The sequence below is a fragment of the Salvelinus fontinalis genome, chromosome 16, assembly GCF_029448725.1.
Source record: "Salvelinus fontinalis isolate EN_2023a chromosome 16, ASM2944872v1, whole genome shotgun sequence".
Classification (NCBI taxonomy): Eukaryota; Metazoa; Chordata; class Actinopteri; order Salmoniformes; family Salmonidae; genus Salvelinus; species Salvelinus fontinalis.
Window position 1 is genome coordinate 4371144 of NC_074680.1, and position 27611 is coordinate 4398754.

Genomic DNA, 27611 nt, shown 5'->3' on the forward strand with positions numbered 1-27611 from the left:
ATCGACATACATTGTAAAGCAGTGAATTTCTCCAATAAAACCTGTTTGCTGGTGGTAGTTACGAAGAACATGACAGAGAACACCAGAAGCAATGGGGGGGGGGGGGGGGGGGGTTGTCAAGTTCCATTTCACTTTAAGTGCGGAGAGAGCAATTTGCCTGAACATTTTTATTTTTACCATTCCTTTGAAATAACACAAGTAGTCATGGGGGAGTTGTTAATTTCAGCACAAATTTGTAGATAAACAATGCAATAAAATATTGAATTGAGAGACATGGGGGAATGGAAGTTATAACTAATTGTTCAATATATCTTTTTATTTTTCATTATTAAAAGTGACCGACCACACATGCTATGATTTACATAAATAATTTAATTGAACAGGGAAGAACATGTTTTATTTTAACAGGTTGCTGAGAGGAAATGTATATGCCTAAATCTTTGTCAAAATCAGTTTGTATTCCATTTTGTGTCATCTTGTGCTTTTTTTCTATGAATACTGACAAATGTTTTTTTATGGAATCTTTTGCACTGGGGTGTTTAGCAAATTGATTAGCTTATAGCCTATTTATAATTATTCTGTAAAGAAAAAGGAATCAGAAAACAAAAAATACCCCAAATAAAACAAATGGGGAATGTAAAACCTTCCCCCAAAACATTGTTACGAACAATAGTAGAGTAATTTTACAATAATGTTTTTCAAAAACCAGCTGGTTAAGGTAACTCATGGTCTCAGGTAGTTCCAATGTTTTTACAGTTTCTGTAAAAGTAGAGTTACACTCTCATTTGAGTACTAAAATATGTCGGTCTGTGAGAACCAGACAGTCTGATCCAATTGACTGACAAACACCCAGGTTAACCAAGACCATTATCAGCCGTAAGAGTCACACCTGAAACGTCCTCCTTTCACAGTCCTTGGACATTGTCGCAAAAATGTCTTTTTCTCAGCAGGTCCAGTTGAAATGAATGGGGAGACTTCAAAAGCATCCATCCCTCCAAGTTGTTTTTTTGTCAGAGCCCATTGTTTATGTCCAAGAGCTCCCCGTTCTCACTCAGTCACTCTGACAAAGCTGGGCCACCATCCTTCCTCCGCTCGAGCACAAGTCCCCACTCAAAAAGCCTGGACTGTCAAGGGTAGTAAGTCATTTCCTGGGTCAAAATAAAAAGAGCTGTGTGGAGATGGGAGTTAGCTGCAGATCACATACTTTTCTTCTCTCTATAAAATGTGCCTACGGTGCAAATGCTTGTATGGTCAAATAGCCCATGTTGGTTTTTCCATTCATGAGAATTTGCACTAAGTCTGAAGGCACTTGATTTCATGTCAGACAGCAGTGCCTTATCTTATCTCGAGAGGACTAGCTGTTGAGATATGACCAAAAGATGCAAAACACTGCTCTTTTGACTGCTCATAAAGTAACCTTCCAAAAGACTGCCAAAAGCCTGTATGGGAACTGTATCATGATCAATGAGCAACTCATGCAGGGAGAGAAAGAGTGTTGACATTCAATGTTTTTCTTTTTTGCACCTATTTCTATGTGCTTTATGGAGCCATGCTGAAATCAAAGGTCAAGATAATGACTTCTATTGGAAACGGGTGTTAATCTTGGCAGTTGCAAGAAGGAGCGCGAGTCAAACTACTACAACTTAAATTCAAATGAGCTTGAATTTTCTCCAATGTCCTTAAAGTAAGGTATGTTACAGGAGGATGATTCAGAGGGCATTGGAATACACACTGCTCTGGTCTTTAAGCACCACATATGACTTGACCTGACTAAATTATGATTGGTCAGGAGGTGAAAGGAGAAAGAAGGCTCCAATCGAGAAGCTTAGTTCGATAATGGCAACTAAATAAAGAGAGATGAGGATAAAAGCTCACCTTTCATACAAAGGGCTTGTTATTGACTGTTTTCTCTGCTATCGCACGGCAAGCGGTACCGGAGCGCCAAGTCTAGGACCAAAAGGCTCCTCAACAGCTTCTACCCCCAAGCCATAAGACTGCTGAACAATTCAGAAAATCGCCACCGGACAATTTACATTGACTCTCCCTCCCTTTGTACACTGTTGCTACTCGCTGTTTGTTTGTCACCTATGCATAGTCACTTCGCCCCCACCTACATGTACAGATTACCTCGACTAGCCTGAACCCCCGCACACTGACTCAGTACCGGTGCCCCCTGTATATAGCCTCGTTATTGTTATTCATATTGTGTTACTTTTTATTATTACTTTTTATTTTAGCCTACTTGGTAAACATTTTCTTCTTCTTGAACTGCACTGTTGGTTAAGGGCTTGTAAGTAAGCATTTCACGGTAGTCTACACTTGTTGTATTCGGCGCATGTGACAAATAAAGTTTGATTTGATTGCAATTACCATTGTTAATAAAGCCTAGAGTACTTAAGGGAGGGAAAAACACAATACTCCCTCGCCAATCCCTTTTAGGTAATGAAAGAAAGATGTGTCATGTCCCTGTTTATTAAATCGCCTTCTGAAATTTTAGGGCAGGTGGGACACAGAGAAGCCCCTACAGTACATCGAAAGGATCTAAGTTCTCAATCTCATAGTGCTTCCACTACGAGGAGTCTAGAGGTTGATTACACATGAGGCATACAATGCACCATAGTTCAGCTACTGCATAATAGAGTGACCTAGAGAACAAGTGTATGCACACTGTAATGAAACCAACATTACGCAAACCTTGAAGAGAGAACAAAAAGGGAAAAAAAGGACAGACAAAGAAATAATTATGATGAATTGACTTATAGATTTACATATAATGCACCAAGCAGTCAAAGTCTAGCCTCTGGGTAGAAAGTATGCAAATGTGTTTGTTTATGCACATTTTGATGAATTCGACCATAGGCAGCCTCCAAGTTTTAAGAGAGGTGAAAAGCCAGAACCCAGAGGAATACTAACCTCTATCATATTCATGAGAAAATAGCTTCGGGGTCAGTGTGGGTTGTTGAACGAATTTTGTACATTTCTCGACATACATAAAAATCAAACTCTTCCACACCAATCAATTATCATCATTCTATGGCCCATTTAATAATAAATGGAACCACACCACGCGTCCTTGTGCTTTACAGAAATGTACCCATACTCTGCCTCGATTGCTTCAGCTGCAGAAAAAAGGATGAACTGGAGTCCGTAATACGGAGACTATGGAGAGCTCGACTCTCCATCTTGACCGTGGAGTGCGCTCTGTGCATATTTCAGAAAAATCCGGATGAACTGAGTTTTTTTGTTTCCTTCATGCTCCACCCTGGACCAATGCTGGGCTGTTGCTCTCCTGCAGACTGAAAAGGAGTGAATCTTTGGTAGTTTTTGGGGTTTGGACAGTCCATGTCTGCAAACTCTTCCACTGGGGTTGGGCCGACGTCAGGTTGCTCCTCCTGGGAGAGAGGGGTCACCTCTGAAGGCCCACAAAGACCAGGGTCAGGGTGACCAAGAACTGCCATATATGGGGCGTGGTAGGAGGAGACAGTGACCTTAGATCTGTAGGGATAGAGAAAGAAAGCTGGTGACTTAGATAATCTAGGGAGCATGATCCTTTTTCATTGAGCTAATGGGATGACGTGTGGGGAACGAGTACGATTCTATGTTTGATTTACGGAAGACTTTTCAATATATTTAATTGTTTTTAGTTGTTCTGAGGAGGACCATACAGTGCCATGAAAAACTATTTGCCCCCTTTCTGATTATCTCTATTTTTGCATATTTTTGATACTGAATGTTATCAGATCTTCAACGAAAACCTAATATTAGATAAAGGGAACCTGAGTTTACAAATAACAAAACATTTATATTTTATTTATTTAAAAAAGCTATGCAACACTCAATTCCCCTGTGTGATAAAGTAATTGCCCTCTTACAATCAATAACTGGTTGTACCACCTTTAGCTGCAATGACTACAACCAAATGTAGTTGATGATCAGTCTCTCACATCACTGTGGAGGGATTTTGGCCCATTCTTCCATGCAGAACTGCTTTAACTCAGCGCCATTTTTGTGTTTTCAAGCATGAACTGCTCGTTTCAAGTCCTGCCACAACATCAATTGGGATTAGGTTTGGACTTTGACTAGGCCATTCCAAAACATAAAATGTGTTGCTTTTAAGCCATTTTCATTTAGACTTAATTGTGTGTTTTGGATCATTGTATTGCCGCATGACCCAGCTGCGCTTCAGCTCACAGACGGATAGCCTGACATTCTCCTGTAGAATTCTCTGATACAGAGCAGAATTCATGTTTCCTTCTATTAAGGCAAGGTGTCCAGGTCCTGAGGCATCCCCAAACCATCACACTATATGCAAAATATGCAAAAGTAGAGAAAATTAGAAAGGGGCAAATACATTTTCACCGCACTGTAGATGTGGTGTGATTTCTCCCAATGTAGTACCACAATACTTCAGAGGCAGCTCATCCACAAGTATGCTGTGTACTCATACAGTGGAAGTCGGAAGTTTACATACACCTTAGCTAAGTACAATTAAAGTCAGTTTTTCACAATTGCTGACATTTAATCCTAGTAAAAATTCCCTGTCTTAGGTCAGTTAGGATCACCACTTTATTTTAAGAATGTGAAATGTCTGAAAAATAGCAGAGAGAATGATTTATTTCCACTTTTATTTCTTTCATCACATTCCCAGTGGGTCAGAAGTTTACATACACTCAATTAGTATTTGGTAGCATTGCCTTTAAATTATTTAACTTGGGTCAAATGTTTTGAGTAGCCTTCCACAAGCTTCCCACAATAAGTTGGGTGAATTTTGGCCCATTCCTCCTGACAGAGCTGGTGTAACTGTGTCAGGTTTGTAGGCCTCCTTGCTCGCACAAGCTTTTTCAGTTCTGCCCACAAATTTTCTATGGGATTGAGGTCAAGGCTTTGTGATGGCCACTCCAACACCTCGACTTTGTTGTCCTTAAGCCATTTTGCCACAACGTTGGAAGTATGCTTGGGGTCATTGTCTATTTGGAAGACCCATTTGCGACCAAGCTTTAACTTCCTGACTGATGTCTTGAGATGTCGCTTCAATATATCCACATAATTTTCCAACCTCCCCATTTTTCCTCCAAACATAATGGTTACTATGGCCAAACAGTATTGTTTCATCAGACCAGAGGACATTTTTCCAAAAAGTACGATATTTGTCTCCATATGCAGTTGCAAACTGTAGTCTGGCTTTTTTATGGCGGTTTTGGAGCAGTGGCTTCTTCCTTGCTGAGTGGCCTTTCAGGTAATGTCGATATAGGACCCGTTTTACTGTAGATATAGACACTTTCGTACCTGTTTCCTCCAGCATCTTCACAAGGTCTTTTGCTGCTGTTCTGGGATTGATTTGCACTTTTTGCACCAAAGTACATTCATCTTTAGGAGACAGAACGCGTCTCCTTCCTGAGCGATATGACGGCTGCGTGGTCCCATGGTGCTTCTACTTGCGTACTATTGTTTGTACAGATGAACGTGGTACCTTCAGGCGTTTGGAAATTGCTCCCAAGGATGAACCAGACTTGTGGAGGTCTACAATTTTTTTTTCTGAGGTCTGGGTTGATTTCTTTTGATTTTCACCATGATGTCAAGCAAAGAGGCACTGAGTTTGAAGGTAGGCCTTGAAATACATCTACAGGTACACCTCCAATTGACTCAAATGTTGTCAATTAGCCTATCAGAAGCTTCTAAAGCCATGACATAATTTTCTGGAATTTTCCAAGCTGTTTAAAGGCACAGTCAACTTAGTGTATGTAAAATTCTGACCCACTGGAATTGTGATACAGTGAATTATAAGTGAAGTTTGTGGAGTGGTTGAAAAACAAGTTTTAATGACTCCAACCTAAGTGTATGCAAGCTTCCGACTTCAACTGTACATGAAGTATAAGACAATTCCTCAAACAGTTAAGAGGTTCTTTAAACATTACCATTTGTACATTTTTTGGTAGTATTTTCACTGAACCTTGTTTATCAGCAAAGACACCCAGCCGACAGTCTCAAGTGTACAAGTGAGAAAGCATCTAATGCCTAATATTCATGGGAGTTGCTGATATCTTCCATTTGGGAGGATACTTAACATGATTAAAAATGCCATTACCAAGTAAAGTAATATAAGTAATGAGTAAAAGAAAATTTTCCATTGCATTACACATCTATCTTTTTTAGGTCAATAAGACAGTAACATTTTCTGGCTTGCATAACATTTAAAAAGCAGCTGTTCGATCATTCCCTCTAAAATGTAATTTCACTGACGATACCTGAAACATCCATAAAGAAAAATAAAGCGGCATAGCTATACTCTTAGAGAGCAAATGAGAGAGAGCTAACAATAGAGCTCTCTCAGTCCTTGAATTTTAGTTCCCAAGAGGAATGATATAAATGCATATGTTATTATAAGCCTTGCCTCTTCATGGTTGATTGGTTCTGGATGATGTCTAGGTCCATGGTTGTCATGGATTCCCAGGTATAAACAAAAAAAAAAGCACTTACTGTTGGGTGGAGGGTCTTTACATTCTCCTTCCTCAATGGTGACATCATCTATGGCGATATCGCCTTCTATACCCGGACCACGAATTCCTTCCAGAACCAACTACCAAAACGGGATAAGACAGACAAAAACAAAACTTGTTCACACCAACTGCTTAAATGTCTTACTACTACTAACTCAATGGCTCATTCTGTGAAACATAAGAGGGGAAGCACAGACGAAGGCAGTTTTTGTACTTTGTACCTTAGGGCCACCATAGTTCTGCATTGGTGACCCAGTGCTCCTCCCAAAGAGTTGTACCTACCTGGAAAGAGGCTATTGGGTGGATGTTGACTTTGGCTTGCTTCCATCGGTCCCCTTGGTTCCCGACCAAGTTCCACAAGGAACTGTCTGAGCCCGAGTGGCCCTTCTGCCGTAGGTACGCATTCAACGCCCCTAGAGGAGAAAACATAATGCACCGTATGGACAACATGGCAAGCTCAATCAAGCACAGCTGTAGTATTTTAAAGATTTCAAGTAGAATTGGAACCCAGGTCTGGTATCATCGATCATATACGGCCTCATCATGGCAGCACTTATCCTTATGTGTTGAGACTTTACTCATTATTAATGTATGACCTTATGCTATTAACAAAACACATAAAAGCTCATTACTGCAAATACTAAATGTCTCAAGGGGTCTACACATTAACCGTCCCTGATTGAGTGTGGCTTTTACCGAGTGCAACGTATGAATTTGCAAACATAATTCACTTCTCAAGGGATGATCATGAGAGTTAAATCTTGTATGTTTTTTTCCCCCCAGTGCAAACGATGAGATGCCAAAATGAGTGCTCAGAGGCCAAACTAGACGAGCCGTCAGCTACAATCTGCCACATCCCTGTGAGGGGAGCCTTAAGTGGATCTCGCTGGATGATCAAAAAGCAACAACGACAGATTCCTGAAAATACCCACTACTTCAAATGAGAACTCAAAGTCTCTCCACCACTCACTCACTCCTTCTGCACCGAATAAAAAAAAGACTGAATGCATGTTGCCTTTCTTTCTCTAACGAAAACCAATGAAAAAGAGAGACAGGTAAGAAGGACACTGCCGTCAGCCATTTTTGACTCCGGCTGTTGGTTGCTGGTTCCTGTGGCTGAGCAAGCAGAGAAAGAGAAGGCCCATTGAGACCGGCGTGGATTAGGTTGACACGTCCTATTCAGAATCCCGACAGCTTTGCGGAGCAGAAAATAGAAGTTGCAGGCGCGTCTGGCAGGTCAGAGGACACACCCATCGCTCAGGTGCAACTGTCTGACACCGCGACAACAGGAGGGCATGAGCAGGGTGTGAGAAGGCAACCTTGGCGACAGAAGCAGGGGAGCCTGACTAGATTTTGATGGATGGAAAGGTTATTAATATTCAAATGGAAGGTTTGTAAACACCCAGAAATAGTGAGTTTTTTTCTTGTGCAGTATTTAACTTCCATTTCCACCAATGCCCGGGGGGCTTCACATATTCCAGTATGGAAGTGTTACTGAGTGGTTGTCGAATTAGAAAAGAAAGGTGGGAGTACAACTTGAGTGGTAAGCAAACACTTATCTAATCATCAGGGAAGCACCGAACAGGGAAATAGGGAATTTGATTGCAAGTGGATGCTAATGGAAAGCTCTCAGGTGTGTACTTAACAAATCAAACACACTCTATGCTAGATTTGCCAGATGAAATAGCTACAGTGCAGGATTTGCATTAATACTTGTAATTTACACTACATCACCAAAAGTATGTAGACACCTGCTCGTTGAACATCTCATTCCAAAATCATGGGCATTAATATGGAGGTGGTCCCTCTTTGCTGCTTTAACAGCCTCCAATCTTCTGGGAAGGCTTTCCACTAGATGTTGGAGACTTGCTTCCATTCAGCCACAAGATAATTAGTGAGGTCGGGCACTGGTGTTGGGTGATTAGGCCTGGCTCACAGTCGGCGTTCCAATTCATCCCAAAGGTGTTGATGGGGTTGAGGTCAGGGCTCTGTGCAGGCCAGTCAAGATCTTCCACACCGATCTCGACAAACCATTTCTCTATGGATCTCACTTTGTGTATGGGGGCATTGTCAAGCTGAAACAGGAAAGGGCCTTCCCCAAAATATTGCCACAAAGTTGGAAGCACAGAATCATCCAGAATGTTATTGTATGCTGTCGTGTTAAGATTTCCATTCATTGGAACTAAGGGGCCTATCACGAACCATGAAAAACAGCCCCAGACCATTATTCCTTCTCCACCAAACTTTACAGCTGGCACTATGCATTGGGGCAGGTAGCGTTCTCCTGGTAACCGCCAAACCCAGATTTGTCTGTCGGACTGCCAGATGGTGTAGCATAATTCATCACTCCAGAGAACACATTTCCACTGCTCCAGAGTCCAATGGCGGTGAGCTTTCTACCACTCCAGTTGATGCTTGGCACTGCGCATGGTGATCTTAGGCTTGTGTGCGGCTGCTCGGCCATGGAAACCCATTTCATGAAGCTCCCGATGAACAGTTCTTGTGCTGAAGTTGCTTCCAGAGGCAGTTTGGAACTCTGTAGTGAGTTTTGCTACACACTTCAGCACTCGGTGGCCCCATTCTGTGAGCTTGTGTGGCCTACCACTTTGCGGCTGAGCTGTTGCTGCTCCTAGACTTTTCCACTTCACAATAACAGCACTCACAGTTGACCGGGGCAGCTCTAGCAGGGCAGAAATTTGATGAACTGACTTGTTGGAAAGATGGCATCCTATGACGGTGCCACGTTTATAGTCACTGAGCTTTTCAGTAAGTCCATTTTACTGCCAATGGTGGGCTATGGAGATCGCATGTCTGTGTGCTCGATTTTATACACCCGCAGCAACGGGTGTGGCTGAAATAGCCAAATCCACAAATTTTTTCACATATTTTTGTATAGTGTACATTTATTTCCTAATAGCACTAAGGCAGGCTTCCCCAACTGGCATTTGGCACGTGGGTTAATTTATGTAAATGGAAGTGTATTCCCACACATATTAGAGAGATATATGTGATCACATACAAATTTGTAAGCAAGGTTAAAAATATGAAATTGTTTGGGTCAATTTGCAGTCCACAAATTATTTGTAATTGCAGTTGAAGTCGGAATTTTACACACACATAGGTTGGAGTCATTAAAACTAGTTTTTCAACCACTCCACACATTTCTTGTAAACAAACTATAGTTTTTGCATGTCGGTTAGGACACCTACTTTGTGCATGACACAAGTCATTTTTCCAACAATTGTTTACAGACAGATTATTTCACTTATAATTCACTATATCACAATTCCAGTGGGTAAGAAATTTACATACACTAAGTTGACTGTGCCTTTAAACAGCTTGGAAAATTCCAGAAAATTATGTCATGGCTTTAGAAGCTTCTGATAGGCTAATTGACAACATTTGAGCCAATTGGAGGTGTACCTGTGGATGTATTTCAAGGCCTACCTTCAAACTCAGTGCCTCTTTGCTTGACATCATGGGAAAATCAAAAGAAATCAACCAAGACCTCAGAAAAAAATTGTAGGCCTCCAAAAGTCTGGTTCATCCGTGGGAGCAATTTCCAAACGCCTGAAGGTACCACGTTCATCTGTACAAACAATAGTACGCAAGTATAAACACCATGGGACCACGCAGCCGTCATACCGCTCAGGATGGAGATGCATCCTGTCTCCTAGAGATGAACGTAGTTTGGTGCGAAAAGTTCAAATCAATCCCAGAACAACAGCAAAAGACCTTGTGAAGATGCTGGAGGTACAAACAGGTACAAAAGTATCTATATCCACAGTAAAACGAGTCCTATTTCCACATAACCTGAAAGGCCGCTCAGCAAGGAGGAAGCCACTGCTCCAAAACTGCCATAAAAAAGCCAGACTACAGTTTGCAACTGCACATGGGGACAAAGATCATACTTTTTGGAGAAATGTCCTCTGGTCTGATGAAACAAAAATAGAACTGTTTGGCCATAATGATCATTGTTATGTTTGGAGTATAAAGGGGGATGCTTGCAAGCCGAAGAACACCATCCCAACCGTGAAGCACGAAGGTGGCAGCATCATGTAGTGGGGGTGCTTTGCTGCAGAAGGGACTGGTGCACTTCACAAAATAGATGGCATCACGAGGGAGGAAATTGATGTAGATATATTGCAGCAACATCTCAAGACATCAGTCAGGAAGTTAAAGCTTTGTCGCAAATGGGTCTTCCAAATGGACAATGACCCCAAGCATACTCCAAAGCTGTGGCAAAATGGCTAAAGGACAACAAAGTCAAGGTATTGGAGTGGCCATCACAAAGAACTGACCTCAATCCTATAGAACATTTGTGGGCAGAACTGAAAAAGCGTGTGCGAGCAAGGAGGCCTACAAACCTGACTGAGTTACACCAGCTCTGTCAGGAGGAATGGGCCAAAATTCACCCAACTTATTACGGAGCTTGTGGAAGGCTACCCAAAACGTTTGACCCCAAGTTAAACAATTTAAAGGCAACGCTATAAAATACTAATTGAGTGTGTGTAAACTTCTGACCCACTGGGAATGTGATGAAAGCAATAAAAGCTGAAATAAATCATTCTCTCTACTATTAAGTCTCCCGGGTGGTGCAGTGGTCTAGGGCACTGCATCGCAGTGCTAGCTGCGCCACCAGAGTCTCTGGGTTCACGCCCAGGCTCTGTCGCAGCTGGCCGCAACCGGGAGGTCAGTGGGGCGACGCACAATTGGCATAGCGTCGTCCGGGTTAGGGGTTAGGGAGGGATTGGCCGGTAGGGATATCCTTGTCGCTCTGGATAAGTCGCTCTGGATAAGAGCGTCTGCTAAATGACTAAAAATGTACATGTAAAATGTATTATTCTGACATTTCACATTCTTAAAATAAAGTGGTGATCCTAACGGACCTAAGACAGGGACTTTTTAATAGGATTAAATGTCAGGAATTGTGAAAAGCTGAGTTGTATGTAAACTTCCGACTTCAACTGTATATTCCGGCCCCCATCTGCTCAAGAAAAAAAATAAGAAAAACTCACCCCCGGCTGAATATAGTTGATGATACCTTCACTAGGGGCACCTTACCTATGTGTTTCCCATACATATGGTAGTAGAAGCCAAAGCAGTAGGTGGGAGTGGCGGTCACAGTCCCATAAGGGCTTTTGGGGGCAACGTTGAATGTGGGGGTCAACAGTCGAGCCTTTTCTCCCTCCAGGCGAGGTCGAGACGTCTCAATGTACATGTAGAAACCTGTATGTTGGAGAAACAACAATCGATGTCCGTGTAGAAACCCGTGTGATGGCAAAACAACGCTGATTAAACATTACACCATACTTTTTGAGAGACCGTTAGAATTCTAAACCAAACGGCAGAGTTCATCTCTCTACCTATAATAACTGTTACAAAACCGTAGCTAAGGCACGTGCCGTTAGCAGTCCATAAACTGTTGTGGTATCGGGAGAGTTTTCTGAACACTGCACTGCAATTTTCTGACGAGGGAGATGAAAAGTTGAAATTGTGCACAGTGCAATCCATAAAACTGGCTTGCTCTGTGGATACCGATCAAATAAAAATAGTTTCATCTTCTTAGACCAAGTTATGTTGGGAATTCAAAAAGCAGATGACTTGAAGTGAAAGAAAAACAAACGGACTGGGAAACTTTGAGCCTCGTGTTTCATTTGAAAGCAATGAATTATTTATGACATTATCCATCGTAAAATGCCCTAAAACACTTAAACAAATGTATCCCGAGGAGTCCCACCATTTTAATTGGTTTATTTTAACGGCTGGGGCTTTTGGCATTTAACAAGTGGATGGAATTGTGGGAGATTCTACTTTTGGGGGAATGGCTACTGCTAACTCCCTCAGGCGGTCGTCGATGGGCAGGTAGTGACAGACACTCATATTTCATAATGCTGCTCGCGGCGCTGCAGATGTCCATCACGGCTCACACACACCCTATAGAGACAGAGCACAAAGAGGAGGAGGAGGAGGAGATGGAGGCAGGTGAAGTGGTACTATACAGCTAGGGAGCATACCCAATTCCAGAAAAGAAAAGTACAAACGGGAACTGCAAAGAAAACTAACATATCACACGCATGACAAGTCTTACAAAGCATTAGAACTGCATCATATACCTGTTGGCTAAGTGTCACCTTCTTTTGCAAGGGTCATGACTGGGGTTAATTGATTGCAATTACGTATGTAGCTACATTTGTGTATTTACTAACCTTCCGCTAGACCGGAGAATTCAATAAATCATTTTAATATGAATAAAGGCTGCTAAATTCAGCATTTTGACATCCTTCCGTCAACCCTGTCAGTGTCCCTTCAAGGTAGATTTTAACCCACCCACTCCCAAAACTTCTCCAAGTTTCACCATCATTGTAAAGCCCTAGTTATTTTGTTGCTTTGACCGTAATTTCTGAAGATCTTTTTTTATTTCATGTGATTAGTGATTCATTTACATCTGTCCCTGATTTTAAAGTCAACCTTGTTACGTGAACTTAACTCTCATTTTAATATGGTGAAACTATTGTTGAAAAAAATATATTTTTATAAAAAGAAATACTGAACATCTAATAGTCAAATCATAGTAAAAGCAGCTGGTTCATAGCCATTTTCTGGTCTTTTGTGGTGGAAAACTGAGTGGGACGGGCATAGCACGTAGATAGACAGGCTAGAAATGTTTTGACAGTAAAAACTTGCATTCAATTGCCACTCCCTGTTGCACACAACAAGCTTTCATTCCCCCTGTCACAATGGAATTTATGACTGATTTAAGAAGAAATCATCAACCCTGATATGGTCAACCCTGTTACTTTTTTTGGCACTTAATAGGCACTTTGTAATTTGGAATGGGAAAACTAGTTTTTTTACGAAGTTGAAAGTGTTCTTTATGACAATGATAAAATAAGGTGAAATGACCAAGTTACACTTCACAAAAGGCACTGAATTGGTGGAATGACACAGGTAACATGTAGAGCAGTGGTCACCAACCTTTTCTGAGTCAAGATCACTTTCGCAGTCAAAAAGCAAGCTGAGATCTACCGCTCAGATCTTTTGACTTAGAAATGGTAACATTAATACAATTAAAAACAGTTCTGTAGATTTGTGCAGTAGGCCTAAAACATTATCACAGCATATTGGCTATATGCCTGCAATATTGTTCTTCTCAGACCGTATAATATTTTAAAACTACTAGACCAGTTGGTGTAGCACTTGCGAGGCACAGCTGAGCATAAATTGAAATAATTCACTTTTTAGTTTACTGGACTGATGGTCATGGTGCTTTCAAGACAACTAGGAACTAAAAAAACTAGGTGAACTCATGACGTAAGTGATCTTCAGGTCGGAAAGTCGGTGCTCTAGAAAGGTACCCGAGTTTCCGACTTGGAATTCCGAGTTGGATGACCGTTCACTCGATTTAGCCACAGAGCTCCCGGTCCGCCGGGTAGGTGGAGTTTGTCTTTTCAGACAAATTAAATGGTAACACTTTATCTACCTGGTGCGCAGGGCTCCTGAATCAAGTGCACCTACCGCCAACAGTGCAACACCAATAAAAACACCAAGCCGTCATTGGCTTTTCTACAGAAATGTTTGGTGATCGACTAAGAATGCCTTGATCGACCGGTTGGTGACCACTGATGTAGAGAATACTAAGTACATTTCAAACATTGTTTCAAATATGGATTCCAGTCAACAATGCACCTGCATAAATGTCCTTGAAATGTTTTCCACATTAATGCACTTGTATACTTGCACGGCTAAAGCGGCAGACTGAGGCTGACTCCAGAGTCTGGGGAGGTTCTTTGATGTTGTCGGCATGACACGTCAATAATGAAGGGGGCTGTGCTTTTACAGTGGATGGCTCTCCTCCGTGTCTCTCTTACTCACCAAACACCCACACACTCAGCCACGAGTACCGCCCCCTTGCTTTACAACTGATGAGTGTTATAACCAATCAGCGCGATCACTCAAAACTAAGCAAAAACGTATTTTAACGTGGTGGGACTCAATGAGAGTTAAAAGCTTGATTGTGCCACATGGTCTGGTGTCAGCCAGTCCATTTGTATACCTCGTCCCTTAGAAATGTCAAACAACAATTACAGATTTGGCGATCAAATTTTAGAAAGTACCAACGTCAGTTGCAAATGATCAGCAACGCGATTTTTGCAATAACCAATCGACTTCCTGATATGTCATCCCGTCATTGTCCACTACATGAGAGCAGAACAGAATGGAGAAATGAGTTGAAGGAGATAGAGCCCAGTGTTGTGTATTCTTGGGCAAGAGTGTGCATGTGTGTGTGTGTATATTTGTGTGTGTGCTAACCTTGCTTGGAGCCCGCTCGGTCACTGCTGGGCCCGGTGTTGGGCGTGTACTTGGTGTCTCTGGTGGCGGCGCTGTGTCGGGTCCAGTCAAAGTCATCCGTCTTGTCTTGGGTGAACATACACACGGCCTCATCTTCAAAGCTGCACTGGAACTCTCCTGGTGGGGAAGACACACAGAGAATACATTTAGATGCTACTGCACAGGTCAGGAAAAATAGATGTTATGCATTTTCAAACACGTTACTACAGATTACAAAAGGGGCTTAGAATGCTTTATGAAGAATGTATTAATAGGTAATAATGTTGGACATTAAGGACCTGTGTATTGCGATTGATGATTAACATGAATAAACTGTGTATTACATATTAAAACTCTTCACTTCTTTGTGTTTATCTATGGCCTGTGTTAACTAAAACATTATGGTTGGCTTGGCTTATTAAATATTTCGATCAAAATGCCTAAGGTAGTCATAGCATTCATAGGAGTGATACTTACTCAAGTGAGGGTTGACTGGTGCTGAAAGAAAAAACAAGAGACTTAAATCATTTAGGTGTTCAAACTTCTAAAAAACTTAACTTCTACTCTCTTTAAAAGTGTTGTGTGGAAATATAAAAATGAATAACTACTTTGTTTGTCCCTGCAGTCTAATTTGCGGCAAAGTACAAGGGAGTAGTGAGGTGCCATCATTCCCTCTTATCATCTGGAGAGAGAGAGGGCTTATATACTGCAGAGGTATAATGGAAGAGAGGAAGCACAATGCTCAAGTGAACTATACAGACCTGCATCTTTCTTAATTTAATTCACCACCTTCCCTATCTGCGCTCGCCAGGAACAGCGGCTGAGTCCTTCCCCAATCCCAATGAGGGCAGAACTGCATGCTGGGCAGAGGTTTCGCAACAATGTGCCGTGGAGATAGTTGACCTGAAATTGATCCCAATTTCAACCAATCAACTCCCAGAACCTAATCTGTAGAGAAAGCATTCTTCAAGCACAGTAGGAGTTTGGGAGATGTATTCAGGCTGTAAACTTTCATGGTGAGCCATCTGCACTAGAGTAAACAGTGTGTCCATTTGGTGGTGTAACTGATCAGTGCGGCCCAAGAGAAGTACAGCCGGAGGCCCATTGAATAGACTAATGATGATTTATTAGATGTTTATCTTACCTTTATTTAACTAGGTAAGTCAGTTAAGAACAAATTCTTATTTACAATGACGGCCTAGGAACAGTGGGTTAACTGCTTTATTCAGGGGCAGAACGACAGATTTGTACCTTGTCAGCCCGGGGATTCGATCTTGCAACCTTTCGGTTATAAGTCCAACGCTCTAACCACTAGGCTAGCTGCCTGATATGAACGCAAAAACAATGACACATTCGAAAAACAAAAACAACAGCAGATGTTCAAGGGAAGAAGCTGCTATTATTAAAATGAAGTCTGTACAAAATAAATTGCATAGAAATGATCCCATTGTAAAGAGAACCGCCAATTGATTTATTTCGTATTGGGGACTAAAACATGTAAATGCATGCGCCGGCATCAAATGATTGTCATTTGGGCAACTGTATAATATGGAGGTGTGGGTGGGTGGTTTTGTGGCAAATCGTATCAGATTTTCATTATTTGCACGTTTTTTTTTACATAGTTTTCCCCTTTCAGAGCTGCAATATTGAAGCCAATTATGCATCGGGAAGTTTCACTTCCCCCACTACTAAACCACCCAGCTGTTTCCAAATTGAGTGAGGAGGAGGTTGCCTTGGTGGAGAGGAGCAGATGCTGCTAGTTTGGAAACATGCTCTCCATTAGCACTGACTCTAATTGATAGGCTCTGTGCACTCGGTTCAGCAAGACAGCGATTAGGACTACAGAGGCAGGGAGGGGTGTAGGGAGGAAATAGGCTGGGAGGCGACGGTGGAAGACGCACATTTTATCAACATCGTTAAATACACATTCAAATTGGTGCATCTCTCTTTCGCTCGTCGTGTAGGATAGACTACATATCTGGAAGGCTTAGGTAGTTGCACGAACACGTTTTCGTAAGCGTACATAAAAAATACATGTTTTTGTACATTCTGCTTCTCTCTTGTAGGCGTCACTTCATGAGACCATCTGAATATCCTTGTTTTATTCATCAAACAGCTGCTGTACAATATTTACGGTGTGAGCAAGAAGTAAACACGATTCTTGAGGCTAAAGTTGCTCAGAGAAAAACACATACTGTAACTCGAACACCAACACTTGTGGTTACGAAAGATGACCCAGTGTATCACACTGAAGTGGCTGCCCTGGCATGTCCTCGGGCCTTGAATGCTGTTATCCAGAGGACACAATTGTACGCAGTGCCACTGCACGTTGGAATCGAAAGGTGCAATGCTAGTATGCTACTGTACATATATGGGACGCCAGAATCAGATCTCCATACGTTTCTGAGCAATTACCTCGTCATACACGATCATTATCTACAGTCATCTAACAACACTAAACGCACACCGCTGTACTACAGTATATTTCTGTGAGAAATAAGGCTCAACTAGCCAGGTCCCAGACCTGCTTGTGTTGTCTTGCCAAGTCCTATGAACACAAACAGATCTGGCACCAGGATAATGCTCATCATCTTCTTACAGAATCCAAGGTCAATTCATTTTAGGCTTACGACACAAGCACTGTTACAAGGCCCTTATCTTAATACCTGCACTTAGCCTAGCTAAATGCTTTCTCAGAGCAACAACGACCTGGGGCATTGTCTTATGTCAGATCTGTCTTGTGGACCAACATTTGGGGATTCCAGAGCATCTGCCATTCAAAAATGAAAACATAGTTCCTGTTTTTTGATATGACTGCGCTCTTGTATGACTATCTATCAAATAGGCAGAATAGATAGCAAAATTACATGACAGTGATTTAATACTTTCCAATTCAATTGGCAAGAAAATATAAACAAAGTTGTGTCTAGGCCCTGTTAAAATTATCTGCAACCACTAACATTTGGGTCAGTTGAGCGCAGCAGCAGATGAGCTGACGGGAAGCTACTGACTCGTGGCAGAACAGGCTGCGCTAGCGGCTTTAATGTGATAAAATATTGTCGCTAAAGTAGCTTTCTAGCTAGCTTATGGAGGAACCGTTTGGTGTTCAGCATTGAATGTGTACAGGTTAGCTTCCTATTCATATGAAGTGACTAGCTACGAATTACTTTAGCAAGCTAATGGACACATATAAGCTAGTTGTCATGCACATGGTCAAACTCCAGAAATACTGGCAGAATAGAAGCTCTATCTGGGCTCCTGAGTGGCACAGCGTCTAAGGCACTCCATCTCAGTGCTTGAGGCGTCACTACAGACACCCTGGTTTATATTCCAGGCTGTATCACAACCGGCCGTGATTGGGAGTCCCATAGGACGGCGCACAATTGGCCCAGCGTCGTCCGGGTTTGGCCGGTGTAGGCCAACATTGTAAATAAGAATTTGTTCTTAACTGACTTGCCTACTTAAATAAAGGTTACATAAAAAATTAAATAATCTGATATAAGACAATGAATCTGAACAGTGCAATAATTTATTGCTGTATTCCCTATATAGGCTACATGCAATAATCTCCCTGTCTAGCTTGCTTTCAAAGGCCACCTTCACTAAGCAATGTTTCTGATTTATGATTACAGCAACTTAAGCTCTGCCCGGTGATATACAACGGTATCTAACGTTTTCTAATGATGTACAGCAGTAGCCTATCTGATGCTAAACCAACTAATGGTTTTGTCATCAAGCTCAGTATCATTTCTTAGTTTAAGAGCCTGTGTACAGTGTCAAGGAATAAACAAAAGGCAGGAAAGTTTGGGAACAAGTTTGAAGGTGCCCTTTGGTATTTCCTCATGCAATTAAAATGCAGTTGCTAATGTATAATATAAGTTAATACAATGTTGTTAGAAGGGTAATTACAGTGTAAAGTCTTGCTACACAGGTATAATGTGTAACCAAAAGTTATTCAGAGCACTCCTCAGATTTTAAACTGTAGTGATTAAAACAGTCCAGGTTCTGGTTTACAAAATTAACAAATATGCAAAAAGAGGTCATTTGATGTTAGTGTGCTTTGTGTAATCTTGATGCAACTCATGCAGAGGGAGACTAAACGTTTCAGGTCAGATACATTTGGAGGAATCATCTGTTGATTGTCAGATAATCTGCAAATCATTGAAGTACTATGTTGTATCACTGGAGAAAACCAACGAAAATAAATCTCAATATTTCAGGTCACGGTATCATCTTATGTGAACAATCATGTGTCAGAATGTTCTCTCATATTCAAATAAATGTTATCCACAGGCCCTTAGTGTGTGTGTGAGTTTTGAGCATTTTATTGTATAATATGAGATGACTGAGCAATTATATTTTCCCCCATTGGTTTGCCAATTTGTTTGGCACCATCCCGAGCATGCATTTGAACTGCAGCCATTGCAAATCTTGTTTAACAAACAAAACTCAACCTTTGCCACAGGTCGTAACTGCCGGCTTAATAGCTCTATGAGACAAACTCATTGAAAGGAGAACCAACAGGCACATTCAAAGATGAATATTAATCTCAATAAGTCACAAGTCAGTCTAAATAGGGGCGTAAGGGAATAGTCGTACATTAACTTACAAACATTCCCTTACCAATGTCCTTAGTGGTGGTATAAATTGTATTTGGAGAGTTTAATATAACCGAAATAATTGTGTGAGGAGTATGAGGGTCTCATACTGGTCAATACAGTATAGACATTCCTGTATACAATAAAATGTGCTTTCCCATGGGCTTAAAACTGTACACCGATGGGTTAAGTGTGTCACTGCTTCAACAGCAATCTTTTGAGTCCCGATGTCGTAGTTGCACCACAACCTATGGTCACGCGGGACCTTAAACACTGTTAAGAGGAGACCGCAGGGTAGAGGTTGAAATGTCAAGTCAGTATGGGCAACAACCATAACATGGATACAGCATATAGCATCGTTTCAAACTACAGGTCTGCAGGCCACAAATAAGCACCCTGGGGGCTGATTTGGGCCGAGGGCCGGGAGTTTCAGACCTCTGAAATGGAACATATAGCATACTCCCCCCTAAAAACAGGATAATAAGTGGGTTGATGGAGAGATATGCACTCTAGTGCTGCTATTACCTCACCTCACCTGGGCACAGAGAACACATAATCAGATAAAATAGGCTGGAAGCATCCAATTAGTGCAGAAGGTCAGTGAACTGTTGTGTTTGCTTGCTAGTCAGAGCAACTCGTTACCAGAATGTAATTTTGTGTTTCTACAGGGTGGAACTAGCTGGCTGCGTGCGTGCATACTTCACATGCTAGGGCTGACAGCTGTAGGTTTGCACCAGGCGTGGATTTCAAAGGGGGGAACTAGCATAGACCCAGGCTATTCATGCCTGGGAGATAGAGGTCTCAAAACCTGGACAGAATTGTTTCTTGTGTTGTAGTGCTGCACTACAAGGGCGTCCATCTGTGTTGGTGTTGAACTATTGAAGCAATGCTCAGGCTGTCATTCTAATTCCGCAGCCTGTTGTCCAGTCTTGAAAGGAGTTAATTTGTTGAAGAGGTGGATTGGGCCGACATTTTCTGTGACTCTTTTCATTCCCTTTGTAAGAATGTACCAAAAAGAGGATGGATTGAGACAAAACAGTAAATGAGAGTGAAAGATAGATAAACACCAGTTAAATAGACAATGATTCTTCTCTGACGTGGAACGTTGTCTACATAAAGACCAGTAATAACAGATAGGTAATTAAAATCCGCACCCCAACTACATTGCAATTGCATTTCATTCAAAATTCCTTTAAGTTTGTACCCTCGGCTGAAATCCTTCATGGATGACTCCTGATACTTTGAAGTTTGTCTGCCCGTCGACGATGATAATGCTTTACTTCCTCCTTTTAAATACACTTTTACTCAGTCAGTGACCTATGTAATTATATTTTCCTAACCAGTAGGGGTCCCTATTATCATATAAATACTCACAAAATATGACAGCGTCTGAGTGGCTCTTACTGTGATATTTTCTTCAAGACATGTTTACATGACTGTGTAATTATGACAACATCCATACAGGGCTAGGATAGGACATAGTAATCAATGCTAATAGTCTACATGTGTCAAAATACACTGCTCAAAAAAATAACACATCCTAGAACTGAATGAATGAAATATTCTTATTAAAAACTTTTTTCTTTACATAGTTGAATGTGCTGACAACAAAATCACACAAAAATTATCAATGGAAATCAAATTTATCAACCCATGGAGGTCTGGATTTGGAGTCACACTCAAAATTAAAGTAGAAAACCACACTACAGGCTGATCCAACTTTGATGTAATGTCCTTAAAACAAGTCAAAATGAGGCTCAGTAGTGTGTGTGGCCTCCTAGTGCCTGTATGACCTCCCTACAACGCCTGGGCATGCTCCTGATGAGGTGGCGGCTGGTCTCCTGAGGGATCTCCTCCCAGACCTGGACTAAAGCATCCGCCAACTCCTGGACAGTCTGTGGTGCAACGTGGCGTTGGTGGATGGAGCGAGACATGATGTCCCAGATGTGCTCAATTGGATTCAGGTCTGGGGAACGGGCGGGCCAGTCCATAGCATCAATGCCTTCCTCTTGCAGGAACTGCTGACACACTCCAGCCACATGAGGTATAGCATTGTCTTGCATTAGGAGGAACCCAGGGCCAACCGCACCAGCATATGGTCTCACAAGGGGTCTGAGGATCTCATCTCGGTACCTAATGGCAGTCAGGCTACCTCTGGCGAGCACATGGAGGGCTGTGCGGCCCACAAAGAAATGCCACCCCACACCATGACTGACCCACCGCCAAACCGGTCATGCTGGAGGATGTTGCAGGCAGCAGAACGTTCTCCACGGCGTCTCCAGACTCTGTCACGTCTGTCACATGTGCTCATGTGCTCAGTGTGAACCTGCTTTCATCTGTGAAGAGCACAGGGCGCCAGTGGCGAATTTGCCAATCTTGGTGTTCTCTGGCAAATGCCAAACGTCCTGCACGGTGTTGGGCTGTAAGCACAACCCCCACCTGTGGACGTCGGGCCCTCATACCACCCTCATGGAGTCTGTTTCTGACCGTTTGAGCAGACACATGCACATTTGTGGCCTGCTGGAGGTCATTTTGCAGGGCTCTGGCAGTGCTCCTCCTGCTCCTCCTTGCACAAAGGCGGAGGTAGCTGTCCTGCTGCTGGGTTGTTGCCCTCCTACGGCCTCCTCCACGTCTCCTGATGTACTGGCCTGTCTCCTGGTAGCGCCTCCATGCTCTGGACACTACGCTGACAGAAACAGCAAACCTTCTTGCCACAGCTCGCATTGATGTGCCATCCTGGATGAGCTGCACTACCTGAGCCACTTGTGTGGGTTGTAGACTCCGTCTCAAGCTACCACTAGAGTGAAAGCACCGCCAGCATTTAAAAGTGACCAAAACATCAGCCAGGAAGCATAGGAACTGAGAAGTGGTATGTGGTCACCACCTGCAGAACCACTCCTTTATTGGGGGTGTCTTGCTAATTGCCTATAATTTCCACCTGTTGTCTATTCCATTTGTACAACAGCATGTGAAATTTATTGTCAATCAGTGTTGCTTCCTAAGTGGACAGTTTGATTTCACAGAAATGTGATTGACTTGGAGTTACATTGTGTTGTTTAAGTGTTCCCTTTATTTTTTTGAGCAGTGTACATTTTCTCCTGGGTATGCATATGGTCTTCAATAAGGTCCGGAGGGCCGCACTGAAAATGTGTTATATTTCCACGCCATCAAAATTTCAAAAACATAGTCCTCTATCCATTTTTTATTTATTTAATTTTTGACACTCACTGAGTGTCCATCTTTCCTTTAGTTTATTATTAGCGAGCTGGACACAGTCGAGAAACTGTATGAATGTAGGTCCATTATCATTTCGACACAGATTTGGTTTTGGTCATTTTAAAGTATATTGAGTTTGTCCCCCTCCCATTTTTTTAGTTTTTTTAGTTTTACTCAAACCAGCCTGCCATATGTTTGACACCCCTGGTCTACATAGAACATTATGCCCATGTCACATATGGCACTAGTCCTTACTGAAGAACATTCTGTCTTTACAGTACAATGCTGAGGGTCACATACATTGTGTACAATATACAATAATACAATACTCAATTGTGCGCATACATGGCCATGCTAGTCCCTACTGAAGTCTGTACAATGCTGAGGGTCAAGTACATTAGTATACTACAATACAAAATTGTGAGCATACACAGAATCTAGTTGGACAGTATGTACAGTCCAACTAGACAGAATGATTTCTGCTCACCACTGTATCTGATGATTCTGTCTGTGGAGTCTCCCTCTCCGAAGCGTGTGATGGGGGTGAGGCGGACCAGGTAGGCCTCGGGCTTGATGAGTTCCGTCAGGTTGTGGGTGATCAGCTCGCCCATGGCAATTGCTCCCTCCATGGGGATCTCCTGCTCCCACCACCTCGACTGGCCCGTCTAGACAAAACATAGGATTTTTTGGAAAATCATTAGAATCCCTTTTTGAATTTTATTTTTTACAAGTGCACATAGGCCAAACTGGCCACATTATAATAAATTCCCATTGATCCCCTTTCTGAACTCAAGGTCAAAGAAAACATCCTTAAAATCCATACTAATAGACAGTGGTGGAAAAAGTACTCAATTCTCATACTTGAGTAGAAGTAAAGATACCTTAATAGAAAATGACTCAGGTAAAAGTAAGTCACGCAGTAAAATACTACTTGAGTAAAAGTTTTAAAGTATTTGGTTTTAAATATACTTAAGTATCAAAAGTAAATGTAGTTGCTAAAATATACTTAAGTATCAAAAGTAAAAGTACAAATAATAAAAAAGTCCTTATATTAAGCAAACCAGATGGCACAATTTGTATTTTATTTACAGATAGACAGGGTCACACTCCAAAATCATTTAAAAACAAAGCATTTGTGTTTAGTAAGTCCGCCAGATCAGCGGCAGTAGGGATCATCTCTTGATAAGTGTTGCGAATTCATGATAAGCATTCATGATGTAACGAGTACTGTTGGGTGTCAGGGAAAATGTACGGAGTAAAAGGTACAACATTTTCTTTAGGCCTGTAGTGAAGTAAAAGTTGTCAAAAATATAAAACGGTAAAGTAAAGTACAGATAACCCCAAAAACTACCTAAGTACTACTTTGAAGTATTTTTTACTTGAGTGTTTGCATGTCAGAATCATGTAATTACACATGAATAGCAGTTACTTTTGGGTATGTTTATTTAGGCAGAAATCTAGGACAAGGTGACATCACCTTAACTCTCATTTTAATACACCAATGGTAACATGATAATCTCTCACCTAATTTAAATAACTACCGCCTTGTAACCAACATTGGTGAAGGCATGGTTTCTGAGGGGGCGTGGTTTATGTAGCGAGATAGCTACTCTACTGGTGCCAAAATGTGCCTTTCATCTCTGTCTGGTGTTAGCTAGTTACTGGCTAGCTAGGTCTTCAGCCAGCATGGAACAAAAAGGGGGGTAAGGGTCATTCTAAACTCCAGTGCAGTTGTCAAGTCAACACATCCGTCAGTGCTGCTGTGAACCACATCACAAGAGACATGCCAAATGGGAGATGCATATCAAAAAAAATCATTAACCACGTTTCTATCCACAGTTTTTTTGAGATTAAAGCCATACCGTATTAAAAAAAAATGACGTCAGCTGTGATGGAAACAGGTCGTTTTGGTACAATTATATAAATGCTGACATTTGTTCGTTCAACATGGTGGGATCTTTTTGTGTCGGAAAAATTAATTATGCGAGAAATGGCGGTGGAAATATTGATATAACAACCGTCAAAATAAAGTAAAGTGTGGTCCTACCAATGCAGTTTATCAGGCTACAGATGAATTAAGTGATGATGAACTTTACAGGGTTGTGAAAGTGCAAGGTGATCTTGATGCTCCATTCCAATAAATAGTGGGTATTATTCTGGTGACATTTTTATCGATGCTTGACTGTAGTGAAGTAAAAGGAAAAGTTGCCAAAAATATAAATGGTAAATTAGAGTACAGATACATAAAAAAATGACTTAAGTAGTACTTTAAAGTATTTTTACTTCAGTACTTTACACCATTGCTAATAGAATACATTTTTTTTTAACCTTTATTTAACTACGCAAGTCATTTAATTAAATAAAGAACAAATTCTTATTTACAATGACGGCCTACTGGGGAACAGTGGGTTAACTGCCTTGTTCAGGGGCAGAACGACAGATTTTTACCTTGTCAGCTCGGGGATTCGATCTAGCAACCCAACGCACTAACCACTAGGCTACCTGTCGCCCCATATTTAATGAATTACGTATTTTGCAAGGAAGTGCAACCATCACTACAGCCTCCAAAACACTTGATCTTAGTCCCATCTACCATAAAGTCAGACCAAACCAATGATTTAACAGCATTATCCAATAAGTTAAGTTGGATTTAAATTGTATTTCCTTAAATCCTTGTGTTCTCTGTCCCTCGATCACAGATATACAATTGAGATTCTCCCAAGTTTGCCCTCACTTAGCTGTATGTTAGTTTGTGTGATTCTGGAGGAATAACAAGTGAAGACAACCCCTAGAGACTGGGGCTACAGTCACAATTCTCTGCCCTTTTCTCCAAGTGTGCACTTGCACAATTCCAGTCAAGAATTGAAAAAAATGGTGGAATCTCTCTCCAGCCAATACTTACATCAATCTAAGATTGTTTTATTCATGATGGGAAGTGCACACTTGGGGAGAAGGGTGGACAATCAGGACGCATCCTGGGAGCCCTCACATGGCCTCTGCTTCCCTCCTTAAAACACCCCACCCAGCCCAGGTTTTCAATGTCTCAGAGCTGTGAATCCCTGAATCCCTAGCACATTTGGTTCCTTGGAAGTTGTTGGAACGAAGCTATACATTTCCTGACCGTAAATCTGAAAGTTGTTTAACGTTCTGAAAACAGCAGTGAAAATGTTGCCTGTTCTGGGAACGTTTATTTTTATGTTGCAGGCAGGTTCTGAGAAAATCTTATTCACGTTTTGACAACGGAAATGTTAGGTTATTTTGAGTTATTATTTTTACAACTTCCTTAACTTTTACTGAATGTTTCAATAAGACTTAAAACTTCTTATGGCTGCAGGGTGACTATTGAAAAAACTGGAAAATATGTGCACATTTTCAAACGGCCTCTTAAGAAATTTTTGATTTTACAATATGCATATATTTACTACTATTGGATAGATAACAGTCTATAGTTTCTAAAAACGTTTGAATTATTTCTCTAAGTGGAACAGAACTATTTTTACAGCCATTTTCCTATCCGAATTGAGATTTCCAAAATGCGATGTGTCTCTTTAAGACCTTGTCTATAAAAGGTCATGACACTTAGGACCGTAGAAACACGTCACACGCCTTCATCTGGGTGTAATGCGGAAGTGAGAGTTGAAAGGAGTCGAATATCTCTTCCAGGGACTGAATACAACATCTTCTTGTGAGACCTGCGCAGTTTATTTTTTTTTCCGGGCGCGAGGCAGAACCTGGACTCGGCTCCTGGAATACGCTCGTTAAAGGTGAATATGACCTCTGCCTACGATGTTATTTGATACATGTCACAAAATCATCCTAAAGTATGTTTTTTCAATATACTTTAATTATATTATTGCAATTTATTCTGGACTTTAGATGTGATGCGACGGAAGAATTTTTTGAAGAAAGACAGATTAGCGCCGCACGGCCATTGTGCTTGCTAACCAAAGAGGGAAATAGTTCGTTCTGGAACCCAACTAAAGACTGTACTGGACAATGGACCCCGTTACAACATTCTGATGGAATATCAACAAAGGACCCAATTTGGGATGCTTTTTCATATATCTGTCGAACTGTGCTATGCTAGCGCTTGACTAGAATCAATGCTGCCGTATGCTAGCTAATGTTGTAAGCTAATATAACGATATATTGTGTTTTCGCTGTAAAACACTTCAAAAATCGGAAATATTGGCTCTATTCACACGATATTTGTCTTTCATTAGCTATCCACCATATGTTTTTCTGAAATGTTTTATGAGGTGTAATTAGTAGTTGACGTTGGTGTCTGTATTTTCTCTGGCTACTCCCGTGTGATTTCAGACTGTAGCTAAGATGTAGCAATGATGGGAGCAGTAATGTAAAACTGATTTATAGCTAAAATATGCTTATTTTATGAACAAAACCTAGATTTATTGTGTAACATGTTATAGGACTGTCATCTGAGGTAGTTTTTTCTAGGTTATTTAGGTTGGTTCTAGGTTAGTTCGGTTGGCTTGTGCATGCTACTTGAATCATAATTCATACATCATAATCATAATCATACGTGTCTGTCCACTTTTTTATTTGGTGGTGAGCTAACATAAATATATGTGGTGTTTTCTCTGTAAAACATTTAAAAAATCGGACATGTTGGCTGAATTGACAAGATGTTTATCTTTCAAATGCTGTATTGGACTTGTTAATGTGTGAAAGTTAAATATTAAAAAAAAATAGCTTTTGAATTTCGCGCCCTGCACATGAGCTGGATGTTGTCATATTTGTACCGACGTCGGGACAGCCCGCCTAACAGGCTAACCTGATTCAGCTTATCAGACAGCTAATTACTAGAATCAGGTGTGCTGTATTAGCATTGGAGCGAAAACCTATAAAACGTTAGCGTTCCAGGAACAGGGTTGGAATGCCCTGGTCTATTCAAACAGACCCCATTTCAAAGGAAACAAACACTCACTAAGATCAGGTGGGCGTGTCC

The 27611-nt window shown here is 41.4% G+C and overlaps 1 protein-coding gene across 1 annotated transcript in view; it reads right to left on the minus strand.

The window, feature by feature from the left end:
* Positions 1-295: 295 nt before the first annotated feature.
* Positions 296-27611, minus strand: part of LOC129812542 (MAM domain-containing glycosylphosphatidylinositol anchor protein 2-like) — a 279019-nt gene continuing 251703 nt past the window's right edge. The window contains exons 11-17 of the mRNA XM_055864183.1: positions 23130-23307; positions 15306-15326; positions 14811-14966; positions 11562-11726; positions 6780-6910; positions 6478-6577; positions 296-3495 (exon numbers count right to left, since the gene is read on the minus strand). Coding sequence (XP_055720158.1) covers positions 3407-3495; positions 6478-6577; positions 6780-6910; positions 11562-11726; positions 14811-14966; positions 15306-15326; positions 23130-23307 — 840 coding nt within the window. The 3' untranslated portion in view covers positions 296-3406. The remainder of the gene's footprint in view (positions 3496-6477; positions 6578-6779; positions 6911-11561; positions 11727-14810; positions 14967-15305; positions 15327-23129; positions 23308-27611) is intronic.